Here is a 13,579-nt window from a genome sequence, read left to right as displayed (position 1 = left end):
TTTTCAAAATTCAAAACAACATTTTCTGCATTAAAAATTCAGAGGAAAGAAAATCTCACCAATACTAATATCTCTTTATGTAATTATTATACTTTCAGACTTCAGGGAAAACGAACAGGCCCTAAGACAAATTCTAATACTCAACTTCATCCATAATTGAGTTGATTGTATAAGAACCATACATCCTGAGGATAGGGCTTATAAAAACATGGTTACATCAGTTCCAAAGGCAAAGCTTTGGAGGACACCCCAACATCAGAAGCACTTTAGAAGGATCGTTTCACAACATATGGTGCCCGTAATCAAACTTAACTTATCCAAGTTTACATACACATTTTGGGATAAAGAGAAATTAATCAATCTCCACTGGCACAGCCCCTGCAACCACAGTGCACACATTCAATCACTTTCTCTTCCCTCAGGTGCTTGGGGACCCTGCAAACACATGTTGTGTTGAAGTTGTGATCTCGTGGCTGTATGCATCGTAGACAACAAAGGCGTTCATACCCTGACTGTAACTCAAAAGTTAATACAAAGGGTAAATGAATTAGTAATTTGCTACATGAAGGAGAAAATGTTGCATTTGATAGTGCCAAGTATGTTGAGCGGTAAAAATGTTCTCATAGAAATTCAGAGACGGACCTTTTTCCACTTTGCAATTAGATTGCGGTCTGCATAACCTTGCTCCAAGCAAAACTCATACAGTTCCTTCGATATTTCCTTCCTTCGGTAGTAGAGGTCATAAATGTAGCGACTCTTCTGATGTGCTATCTTGAAAATAGGCCACAATGCCTCACATTTTCTCTTACCATCATGTGGGTCATTTTCAGCTGTAGGGAGAAAACACAATTACTAACAAAAAAGATAGAAGGGAGAAAAACAGAATTTCCCCATAGATGTGTAGTTTTAGAATAAGTAAATGAGCACTGTCAAGTTTCTATGGAAGAGACCAGCCTTCTCTCATCTTTGCTTCTAGCTCACGGAGAGTAGGTTCAATCAGCTCCCACCCGTTTGGGTATTTGACACGATTTGTTTTTATCTTTGGCATTCTTTCAAATGTCCTGAGAATGACAAAATATGATAGGTAAGAGCTGCTGGACATGGATCTGATTAAACAAATATCACTTGATTTAACTCATCCTTGTTATTTTTCAAAAAGAAAAACATCTAGTGGAGACATGCCATCCAAGGCGCTGCAATTGCTACAAAACCCTCTTCCAATACCATTTTTAGACAAAGGCCCTTCATGTAGCTCTCTGCTGTTCCTTCTGGGAGCAGGATTAGAATTGTCATGGTAGAAATACATCTAAAGTTGGGATGGTTGGCCATTGCTTTCTAGTATACATGGCATGCTAGAAGTCTAGAAATGGATGTTTGTTTCAAAATGTTCTCAAGTTAGTTAGATGGGTTCTAAATTGAACTATTAACATTTTTAATACTTGAAAAAAGGTTGAGGATGTTCAACAAAACTTTAATTCAGTAGCTCCTTGGGGTCTGATAGATCTCAGATGGAGTACTATGTCATTAAATGTGAAGGTTTGAAAAATAATGAGATAAGATCTCAAGGATTTGTGGTGCGGACTGATTCAGGTTCATTTGTGGTTGCCGCAGATGACTTTTTTTTGGGATAAAGTATGGTGTGCTGGAAGCAAACTGAAAGCTATTTTCTATGCTTTAATTTTTTCCAAGACCCAGGAATGGAATGTGGTGAAAGTCATGATTAATACATTACTCTTTGTTTTGGTCCTTAATGGATCAGAAGATGTTATTCCTTGGTCTTGTCAAGATATTTTGGACAGTAGTGGACGAGATCACTTATCTGGTGTTTTTTATCAACTATATGGTGTAATTTTTTTTAGCAAATGATATCTTTTTTTTGATAGATGAACTAATGATATCTTTACTTTATCTATAAAAGAAAAAGAAGAAAAAAACTCGAATGCAAATATAAAATGAGAAAACTCTCCTTCGCAAATACTTATTTCTTACAGATTTTTAGCTAATAATATGCAGGTTAGAGCTTTGGTTAACTATAACAAAGTCTAATAAACCAGATAAAAGAGAAACATGTACCAAATGACAATAATTTGAATAAAACTATCTTGTAATTTAAAATCTCCCCAAGTGCCATCATTTTATTTTTCTCTCTAAAAGGAATCTGGCAATGGTTTATGATGACAAAAGGCAAAACAGTGTCAGAGCACAAATCATGTAAAAGAAAGTGCAGAATTAGGGGATGGATTTGCTAGTTGAGTCACATGGAAAAATAGTGAAATGACTGAACTTCATTACTTTAAGACAGTTGGGATGATAAGTTGACTTCATAAAGACCTTGACTCCTTGTGATGCAGCTTTTGATCACCAACCCACAAACAAAGTATTCATCTTCTTCTTGATAAATGGAATTAAAATCAACAAGAACATATGAAAAGCATGCATAATTTATTAAAAACAAATCTACGAACAAGTGACTTGGTACAATTTCCATAATAATTTAGTAATTGTTTTCAGCTCTGACCTATACCTATATAGGTGATAGGAGACTTGGAGATTTGCAACTTTAACTTGGTCAGCATTTTCACAAGAGATCGCAGATGAAGCAAAAAACAGTAACACAAAAAACCTCCTTACACCTAAACAAAGTGCAGATGATGGTGTGTCACCACTCAGACTTCTAATTGATTCAAGATTCAATCATGTAGAAGTGTCAGGTATGTAGAAGCGTATCTTCATCCATGTTCCCTTAGATTCCTAATCTAACAGTATTTCATCCTTTTCCATGTGTTTGAAAAGATTCTCTAGACATACATAGAGCACATCTGCCCTTGGGTGCGATTTATCATCAACAAAGAAAGGGTGGATTGTCTTATCAATCTCAATCCAGCTGCATCCTGGGCTCTTCTTCAATCCTAACTCTTTCATCTTTAACCTTACCTTGCGTACCTCATTCCATTTTCCAATAGATGCAAACATGTTGGAAAGAGTCACATAGGTTGATGGATCATTAGGATCCTCCTCAATGAGCAATCTTGCAATTTTCTCCCCCAATTCTAAATCATCATGCATGTTGCATGCAGAAAATAATGTGCTTAACAAATCAAAATTTGCTTGTATGCTTGGTGTGTTTTGGATGATGCTATAAGCTTCACGCAGTCTACCAGCACGTCCAAGAAGATCAATTAAGCATGAGTAATGTTCCAATGTAGGTTTAATCCCATAGCTAGCTGTCATTTGATTAAAAAAAAAACACCCTTCATCAATCAACCCTGCATGACTACAAGCAGACATTATTGCAAGGAAAGTTACTTTGTCTGGTTTTGCATTGGAATCCTGCATTTTACTAAAAAGCTCCAATGCCTTGAAAGCTTGTCCATGAGACCCATAAGCTGTAATCATGGAGGTCCATGAGACAAAGTCTCTCACTGGTAGCCTATCAAAGACCTGGCGTGCTTCTTCCACAGTGCCACATTTTGCATACATGTCTAAGAGAGCACCCATAACCTTCTCATCAGATTCAAAACCATTCTCCTTGACATATTTGTGGATCTCCTTTCCCTGTTCTAGAGCTGCTAGTTGTGAACAAGCTGGCAAGATACTAGTAAATGTAACAGAATCTGGTTTAACACCAGCAACTCTCATGTCATAGAAGATGTGAAGAGCCTCAAAGTAATAACCTATTGTTACATATCCTGAAATCATCACATTCCAAGAGACCACGTGTGTCTTCGGCATCTCCTTAAAGACATGTTCAGCTGAAATAACACTTCCACATTTAAAGTAAAGATGAACAAGTGAGCTGTAAATGAATATATCAGATTTTATCTCATTTCTTATTATATAACCATGAATAAATTTCCCCTTGTGTAGCTTAGCTAATCTGGAACAAGCTATCAAGATGCTACTTAAAGTAGTTGAAGTAGGTTTCACTCCTTCCTCATTCATCCTTCGGAAAAGCTCCAGGCATGAGTGACTATCACCAGTTAGACTGTATGCAGCAATCATCAAGTTCCAAGAGACCACACTCTTCACTGGGATCTGTTCAAAAACCTCTCTAGCCATTTCCAAACATCCACATTTTCCATACATGTCCACAAGAGCTGAGCTAATGAACCCATCCAAATGAAACCCAGTTCTTTTTACTTCCCTGTGAATCTCCTTCCCTCTTTCCAAATCCAAAAGCCTTGCACAAGCAGAAAGAACAGTCGTGAATGTCACTGAATCAGGCTGAAAACCAGAACTTTTCATCTTTTCAAACAAGTCGAGTGCTTTTTCTGGTTGCCCATTTTGATAATAACAAGACACCACAGTATTCCAACAGGCAACATCTCTATTAGGCATTTCATTAAACAACTGAATTGCCAAGTCAAACAGGCTACATTTGGCATACATGCCAACCAAAGAGCTTGCAACTACTACATCAAATTCAAAACCAGTTTTGATCACATGGGTATGAATCTTCTTTCCTATTTCAACACTTTGCAATCCACTACAGGCCTTCAAAACACTTGGGTAGGTGAAATTATCGGGTTTGAGATGAGGGAAGAACTGCAACTTCTGGAAAAGCTGAAGAGCTTCACTGTACAATTGGTACCTTGTGTAAGCGGCTATAAGGCCATTCCACAAAGAAATTTCTAATGGGTTGTCTATAGTCTGAAAAACTAATCGTGCGTATTCAAATAAATGGCAAGAAAAGTAGAGATTGATAATGTATTTACATAAAGGGATGTTGTTTTGTAGGCCAAGTAAGATTATCTTTTGGTGGAGAAGCTTGCCCTGTTTTAATGACTTTGAAGTTGTACATGCTTTGAGCATGGATAAAATCCTCTTGGTGTCCATCAAACTCAGAAAAGTAAAATTAAAGAAGCAACAAATTACCACCTAACAAAAAGTTCAAAACAAACAAGCGAAGCAATAAGTCAATAACATAATGAAACCAAGCAAAAGAGTATTATAAGTTATAAGAACTTGAATGCAAGCAAGAAAGCATACAAGCATATCCAAGCAAATAATTTATAAGGTGCCCATCTTGCCCTTTTCTTTGCCTAAGAAGGCACCTAGTATGTATGCAAAAGATACATAATATAAAGGCATCCCTAAAAGTTGCCTTGTCATCTAGGTGCCACTTAGGAGTCCTAGCTGTTGCCTTGAGAAATATGCAATAGCTATCTTATGATCATCATGTGTAATGCCTCCAAGACCTCATAGTGGCCATGGATGGATCAACACATGTTCAACATAGATCCTAGTCTATTGGTGGGTCAGTCTCCATTTTGTGCTAAATTATTACCTAGGCTCAGTTTGGGAAGAGTGCAAATACAAACATGTACAGTGCAAATACAATATTTAGAAATACTGTATACAAGGTTTTGCATTGAACATATTTGTAGGAAGGAGTACGAATACAAATATTAGAGTGCAAAATCTTGTATTTTGTATGATTTGCACTGCACATATTTGTATTTGTACTCCTTCCAAACTAAGCCTTAGGTTTTTTTATTTTAGTTGGCATCTTATTTATATAGGATATCCATAACTGTCGAGCTATTTTTCTCCCCAGTATCTTGGAGAATGTCTTGGAAGGAACATCTATGATCATCTTTGGAAGTACTTGTCTTTTCAGTCATAAATTGGTTCTAGCTGATAAAAATTAGGGAAAAAAAACAAATGATTGATTCTACAATATGTACCCTTCATCCTAAATATAATTAATACATACGGAAAGGCTGGCCTTCCAGATAACAAACATAAGATTGATCTCCTCTTAAATCTTTTCACAATCAAGCTACTTTTTCAACCCAAGGAAGAAATAAAATTATAGATTTTATGGGTGGTGCAGCACCACACTCCAATCAAATTAGAAGAACAGCTAAATGCTAGGAATACATATGATTTAATAATTCAGGCTTGGTACACCATATTCATTTGGAATGTTCAAGAATACATAAACTGATTATATTTCTTTTCTTCGATTAGATGAACTAATTATGTTCAACTCAACGAGTCTACCCTTCGGTATAAGCCAAATGCTAGGAAATAGCATAGGTTTTGGCCCATAACCTAATCTTTTAGGGAAATACAAATACACATGGCTGATGCAATATAAAGAGGGATAAATGAATTAGAGGGTGCTACTTATACCCTCTGTGGCCTGGTGTTGTAAATAGTTTTTCATAGGTTAATTAAATGCTGATAACCACCTATGGTTAGGTGGTGGTTTGCTCCTTGGCCTCCTCACCCGATTCGCATGTTGATTAAGGCTTCCATTCGTCGTTAATGTGTTGTCAATTGACTTGGCCCACACCTCACACGTTGTCCCGTCACTTGCCACGTGGTGCGTTGTCTACCCTTGGATGAGGGATTCCTATTTACAACATAAGCCCCACTAACAGCTAGGCCACCTCAAGGATTGAGGGCGGTGTGGCTGTCACTTCACCTTGGCTTCAGCAAGCCTACATGCTAGCTAGATAGAGTATCGTTCCAAGGGGTCCAGCCACACACTATGGCCATGCTAAGTGCGGTATTCTCTCAAACACATCTTGCCATACATGTGGCGAATTAAAGTCAAGCTCGGTAACCACCCAAATAACTTGGCCCCACCGCTTCTCCTTCGTTTGTCTGTTTATACATGTGGTGAATTAAAACCCGACCAAGTTGTGTGGTCGGACCCCTCAAAACAATACTCTATCTAGCTAGCATGCAGGCTTGTTGAAGTCGAGGTGAAGTGGCAACCACATCACCCTCGATCCTCAAAGTGGCCCAACTGTCAGGGGGCTAATGTTGTAACTCAATCGAAGTCCCTCATCCAAGGGTAGATAACAAACCATGTGGCGAGCGATGGGACAACATGCGAGGTGCAGGCCAAGTCGACTAACAACGCATTAATGACGAATGGAAGCCTTAATCAACATGCGAACCAAGTGAGGAGGCCAAGGAGAAAACCGCCACCTAACCACAAGTCCACTCGTGTAAGAAACCCTAATGTGTGACGAACCAGGTAAGGTTAGGTAGGAGGGAAGACTCGCGATCATAGCATCATGCCATGTTGACAGACATTTAATGTTTGGCACAAATTTGGTGGCATGCATTTATGACCGGCATGACCACAACGAGGTCTATTAATGGGCACGTCAAGGAGGTGTGGCAAATCAAAGTAAGCTATTAGAGAAGGGACTGGGTACACAAGGGACTCTAGGGAGGGTTAGGTGTAATGAAGGCATTCACCAACTCTCCCCTCCACCGTGTACAAAAAGGACAAACAAGAGAGAAGTGAAAGAGGCCACTATAAATACCCCCCTTAGGAGTATTAAAGGCATCAAGAAACAAGTAGTTGAGATTAAAGAGATAAGCTTGAGTGATCTATTGATCTCATCCTAGAAGGTCTCTTCCAGAAAAACTAGACCAAGCCCGGTCTCACGCTCAAGGTGATCACAACCATCTGCCCCGCTATAAATGGACCGGGTCGAGCCGTCTTCGTCTACCTTGTCTCAACCAACCTCTCAAATCCTAGCATATAACCAAGATCAAGATCCAACCCCCATAGTTACCAACAAAAATTTATTCCAATCAACCACCAAGAAAAAACTAACTTTTGTTTACTGGTGCTTTTGTTGCTTCTTTGATTTTACTTTTTAGGGTTTGATGGATAATGGATATCAAAAATCTTTTATCCATGTTGAAAGCATGTATGCCTTCTAAATCATTGAAACATGGCAACATTTTCCACCAAAAGATAATCACACTTGGTGTACAAAACAGCATCTCTTGTCTAAATACCTTCCCAACCTCTACTTCTCTTGTCATTTATTTGAATCTATAGAGTTAGTTTTTCCAACTATAGACAATCCATTAAAATTTATCCATGGAATGGCCTCATAGCTGCTTGCACAAGGTACCAAATGCAACACTAAAGCTTTTCAGTTCTTCTAGAGGTTGCAATTTTCTCTCATCTTAAACCTGATAATTTCATCTGCCTGCCCAAATATTTTCAAGGCCTATAATGGATTAGAAAGTGTAAAACAAGAAGATCCAATATCTATGTAACCAAATTGTTTTGAATGTCATGCTGTCATCGCAAGTTCTTTGGTTGCCAAATTTGTCATGTTTGGTACAGCAATTCAGATGATCAACAAAATGCCTAAAAGAGATGCTCATTGGAATACTGTGACACCTTGTTACGAGCAAAATGACAACAAAGAAAATGCTTTAGACTTGTTTGAAAATATTAGAAGTTAAAAGTTAAGTTTTTAGCCTGATTTACTGAAATTTGAGACTGTCCTCTCTACTTGAGCAAAGCTTTTGTATTTGGAAAGAGGGAAGGAGATTTACAGAAAACTAAAAAGAATTGGATTTCATTTGAATGGGTTTGTCGGTTTAGATCTTGTTGATAAGCATAGAAAATGTGAGTGCTTATAGATGTATGGGAAAAGGAATGAAACGTACAAGGTGAGATTAAAAATGAAAGAACGAATGTTGGAGAACCCATGATACAACTACATTAAGGTTAATAAGATGACCCACCTTTTCTTTGTTGAAGATAAATCACACCCATGGGCACATTGCTCTACAAAAAAAACTAGGGAATCTTATTAGACACATTGAAAAGGATGAAGTACTGTAGGTTCCGTTTGATAATACTAAATATCTGGAAAGCAGAAAAGTGTGATTACTGGAAAGCCAAAATCCAATTTTCTACATTTTTGATCATCTGAATATAGTGGAACTGTTTGAATATCTGAATGTTGTAACCTCTGAGCAATACCTATTTTATAATTTTACCCCTTTGAATGAATCTATTTTGGTACTTTTGGATGCTGTTACTGCTGAAATCATACATTTTGCACTGATGAAAAAGCATCATACATTTTTCCCTTTTCGCATAACTATTACTTATTAATATAATTTCACTAGTAAATACTTCAAAATATTAAAATAGTCATAAAAATTAAAAATACTATCGGTTCTTAAAAAACATTAAAACATTAAAATTATTAATAATATAATAAAAAAGAGATATTTTATAATTATTAAAAATATAAAATAATAACATATAAGTATATAATTATTTTCAATACATATATAACATTTTAAAAATAAATTTCAATTAATAATTAATAATATATATTGTAAAAGGAAAAATAAGAAATAGTTTAAAAAAAGAAAATGGGCTTACTTTTGCATTTACAATCAGCCAACTTGCAGCTTCAAATTCTTTGTGGTTAATCTATATTCCCATCAAGAAACTCAAATAAATTCTTTGTATTTAAAAGTCATTATTTGAACAAATGAAGTCACAAAATGCAGTAATCACCATCAAACCAGTAGAATTCTTCACCATGCAGTTAAACAATTAAATATATAAACAATACCAAGCACATATAAACTCATCCACGCACAACTACAAAGAACCTTGAATATTTGATATCTTCACCTTTCATTCACAGAGCATGAAAATGTATCTGTCTTCCAATTTACTGATACTTCATAATCAGAAATTGAATTGACCAAGAAAAAAAAGTAAAGGTGCTCTTAGACATATGTTCAAGAGCTTCACAGTCATAAAATCAAAGGTATGGTTCAACTTTTTGAGGTAATACCAAACATAAGGAGTTCTAAAGTAATTCGAGAACATAAAAAATCGAATTACATAGTCAAAAGCTTGTGATCATGACGTTGAAGATGCTGAACCATCTAGAACTCTAGATGTTGTTCACCAAAGCTTTTAAAGAAGCAGCACAAATTATTCACTGACAGTGGCTAGCCGGAATCCATTCAGAGATATGGGGTAATAATGACAATATGATATCTCTTAACAGCTCAGACATTCCTTCACCATTCACACATGTAATCACAGGGATATCAATTACAGGGACTCATTCGCAGATTGGAATGAGATTAAGGCCAATTTTGGGAGTGCTTATTTTAAAATAAGTGCTTAAAAACAAGTGCTTATTCAAATAAGCACTTTTTTGAGTTTGGTCCGCAGCTTTTTCAAGTGCTTATTTTAAAAATTAAGCACTTATTTCATATTAGGCGTTTGGTGGTCTATTTCTCCAATAAGCACTCATTCAAAAGACAACTTTATACTACCTGCACAAAACAAAAAACAGGCATCCCTTCCCATCCTAGAAATTCGGAAGATAATCATTGTATCAACCCTAATATACTACCTGCATTATTTGCCCCTATTCAACAAATAAATCAAACACCAAAGACCTCATATAAGTAGCTATAATGTCTGCAGGGTTTATATAGATTGTTGAACACTGCGAAGCCTTAGTCAATCAACAGTAACCCTGTTGACTTCCTTAATCCATAGTCAAATAAGCATTGAAAAAAAATCACAACGCAGGGGAAAAAGTGCCCACGGTTCAAGACAACACTTTACATTAGACATTCACAACACAAGGGGAAAAATCACAGAGCTTGATTCAACATAATGGTGAGATTCATGGATCAACGCCATGTTCAAAAAAAAAAAAAAGATTAGAGAGGAATTCACCAACCTGGACGCAGATCCAACTTTGAGATTGAAAAACCGAAAACCCCAACCTGGTATCCACAGAGAAAAAAACACCTTATTAGGGCTGGTTCGAAGAACAAAACGAAAAAAAAAAAACACTTTAACTTGATTGGTTGAGGATGAGAAAACGGGGGAAAAACGAGAAGAGAGTAACCTGGCCGTAGGAACTCTGGTTCAAGCGCTGGTGTTTGGAGGAGACGAAACCATCAAACAGAGACAAACCCTATATTTTATCGTTTTAGCGATCGAACGGCATTACTGGCATTTTGAAATCTAGCGGAGGAGTATTTGGGAATCAAATTTTCGAATAATTGCGTATAAGCACTGCAAAAAGTGAAATTTCTCAATTAGTATCTTATATTTTGGGCATAATATTATTTGAGTCCTCGAACTTTAAAATGTGATATAATTTAATACCGGAATTTTCAAAACGTGTCAATCCAATACCACATTAATTAGCTACTAACCAGCCGTTAATTAGCATTTGAAAAAGATACAAATGCCCTTCAAGTGTTATCTAAATTTTTTTATAAACCATTTAAACATTGACAAAAAATTAATAATCCCAAATATTTGCCTCTTCTAAGAAAGTTGAGGTACCAAAATGCCCAAGGAGACATGACTTCAATTTTCTTAAATAGAAAAAGATTTATGATTATTATTTTTTTGTCAATGTTTCAATGATTTATAAAGAAAATTAGATAATATTTAAAGAATATTTATGTCTTTTTCAAATGCCACTTAACAATTAGTTAACAGTTACTTAATGATAAGTACTAGGTTGACGCGTTATAAAAATTTAGATAGTGAATTATCATATTTTAAATTTCAAGACCAAACTAATGGGCTTATTTTCCAAACGCCTATGTTTAGCCAATAATTATTGTTGGGCTAATTGGTAAATCACTTCATTATTAACTACTTATTTTTGCTTTTTAGCCCCTATCACAAAAACGTATAAGTGATGCTTCTTTTCTTTGATACCAACAAAAGTGTTAAGTGATGCCTTTTGAATATTATATATTAAAATATATTTATAGAAATGATTATTCTACCCTTTGAGACACATGGGTCCACATGTCATGAAAGTGGAACAATACATGGACTCACATGAAACACACGTGGCATTATTAGAAAATAAAAATAATAATGATGATAAATAATAATAATAATAATAATAATAATAATAATAATAAGTATTAAATATTAAAATAAATAATAAATAACACTATTTTTTAAAACCGGATCGGACCGGATGGTCGGATCAGAAAAATCAAGACATGATCGGTTTCATTTTCCTCCAAAACCACTTTTTCCCCCAAACCATTGATTTTGGTCAACAAACCGTTGAACCAATCAGTTAATTGTTTGAACCGTTCGAATGGTTTTGACCGTTTTCCAATTTTTTAAATTTTTTTATTTTTTTGTCAAAACGGGCCAATCGTTCGAACCAGTAACCGGACCCCTGACCGGTTTAGTCACCGGTTCATTTTTAAAAATCATGAATAATAATAATAATAAATAAGTAATAAATTAAAATACTAATATTAGTAATAATATAATACTATTGATAATATATAATAAATAATAAAAATTAACAATGATAACATATCAACAATTCAAGCACCCAAATCCAAATTATCATTACATCGATATGTAATAATTTTTGGGTTTTTTCCAAAATAATTTAGCAATAAAACGCAACCGACATCAAAAGCAACAATAGTGAAAATACCCCACAATTTATGCAAGAAAAAATCGGGTAATGACATATTATTCATAGTAATATGCAAAAAAAAAAAAAAAAAACAATGATTCTTATAAAGCTATGGAACTATAAAAAGAAAGATTAGAAATGAACTTACCTCGAATCATATGATGTGTGTAAGTCATCCCAAACTTACATATACTCAAGAATGGTGCAAATTTTATTTCAAACAAAATTAAGTAGCAAAAAATAAGAAGAAATGGCATGGAAACGTAGAAAGAACAAGGCAAAACGTGAAAAATTCCATACTTGATATCTAAATCGAATAAATAGCTGCTGGTAACCCCTCTATAACGCTCGCTGTTGCAATACAAGTGACCCAACGTTTTAAAAAATGACCTACAAATGAAACCATTCTCGCCATTAGTTTTTAGGTCGATGGTCCGATCGTTCGGTTTGAACGAACGGCCTGTTCTGACAAATAAATTAAAAAAATAAAAAATAATATTTAAAAGTTAAAAAATGGTAAAAAACCATTGAACGGGTTGACGGGTCAATGGTTCGACCACCCAAGTCAATGGTTTATTGATTTTTTTAACGTTTTTTTACCAAAACCACATTTTAGGTAAAACGGAACTGGTTGCCTGGACGGTCCCGAGTCGAATGGTCTGACCGTCCGGGTCAACAGCGGTTCGAAAACCTTGAAGTGACCTGTGCAAAAATAGGAGATGATAAGGTTTTCTCCATTTGCAAGGGTAGTCTTGGCATTCCAAAATTTTTAGGGATACTCTTTCCTAGAAAAAAATTGAATAAGCACGTGCTTTTTAAGTATTTAAAATGAGCAATCTTGCTTATTTTTTAAGCACTTATTTTCAAAATAAGTACATTTTCTTGAATTTTTTTTGTTAAATATGAATAAATACTTATTTATCACTTAGTGTATGATCCAACATCTTATTTTAAGTGATACCAAACAACTACTAAGTATTTATTTTTAAGCACTACCAAACTTGGCTATAATAGTAATCACGATAATAGCTATTACCAAAATGAAATAGCAAATTGTTTTGCATTAATAGGGAGAGGAAAGAAAGAGTAAAGGGATGCAGCGTTCTGATTTGACGCTCATTCTGAAGTTACAAGAAAAAAATAAAATTTAAGGAGAATAAACATGAAAAAAAAAAGGTGAGACTGGATATGCTCCTTACATCTTATCATGCATTGGAAACATCTCCTGCACTTATATGTGCCTGTGAGGCACCCATTTGTGAGAAACAGATCCCATCACCAGAAATTGCAGAAGCATAGCGGAGAAGAGAAGAAATAGGGTCTCAACTCTGAAATAGGATTAC

The 13,579-nt window shown here is 35.4% G+C and overlaps 1 protein-coding gene across 13 annotated transcripts; it reads right to left on the bottom strand.

The window, feature by feature from the left end:
* LOC148878734 (protein BUD31 homolog 2) lies at window positions 1-10,809 on the bottom strand. Of its 13 annotated transcripts, XM_088959447.1 has the most exons (7): window positions 10,674-10,786; window positions 10,503-10,548; window positions 8,518-8,560; window positions 4,716-4,878; window positions 955-1,061; window positions 643-830; window positions 1-512 (listed from the first exon to the last, which is right to left on the bottom strand). In XM_088959447.1, exons 4-7 carry the CDS (start codon window positions 4,799-4,801, stop codon window positions 357-359), a joined length of 537 nt encoding a protein of 178 aa, XP_088815573.1. In that variant the 5' UTR covers window positions 4,802-4,878; window positions 8,518-8,560; window positions 10,503-10,548; window positions 10,674-10,786; the 3' UTR covers window positions 1-356. The 13 variants fall into 13 exon arrangements, with proteins under 13 accessions (XP_088815573.1, XP_088815576.1, XP_088815584.1 ...); XM_088959450.1 differs by lacking the exons at window positions 4,716-4,878; window positions 8,518-8,560 and adding an exon at window positions 9,170-9,220; XM_088959458.1 differs by lacking the exon at window positions 4,716-4,878.
* Window positions 10,810-13,579: the final 2,770 nt, after the last annotated feature.

The sequence above is a fragment of the Nelumbo lutea genome, chromosome 1, assembly GCF_056320005.1.
Source record: "Nelumbo lutea isolate HS-2025 chromosome 1, American lotus-T2T, whole genome shotgun sequence".
In the NCBI taxonomy this organism is placed as follows: domain Eukaryota; kingdom Viridiplantae; phylum Streptophyta; class Magnoliopsida; order Proteales; family Nelumbonaceae; genus Nelumbo; species Nelumbo lutea.
Note: the sequence above shows the minus strand (reverse complement) of the source record. Positions and strands in the feature narration are given on the sequence as shown.

Excerpts from the sequence above, each read along its gene's own strand:
- LOC148878734 (XM_088959433.1), bottom strand. The coding sequence starts at position 4,836 with ATGGACACCAAGAGGATTTTATCCATGCTCAAAGCATGTACAACTTCA.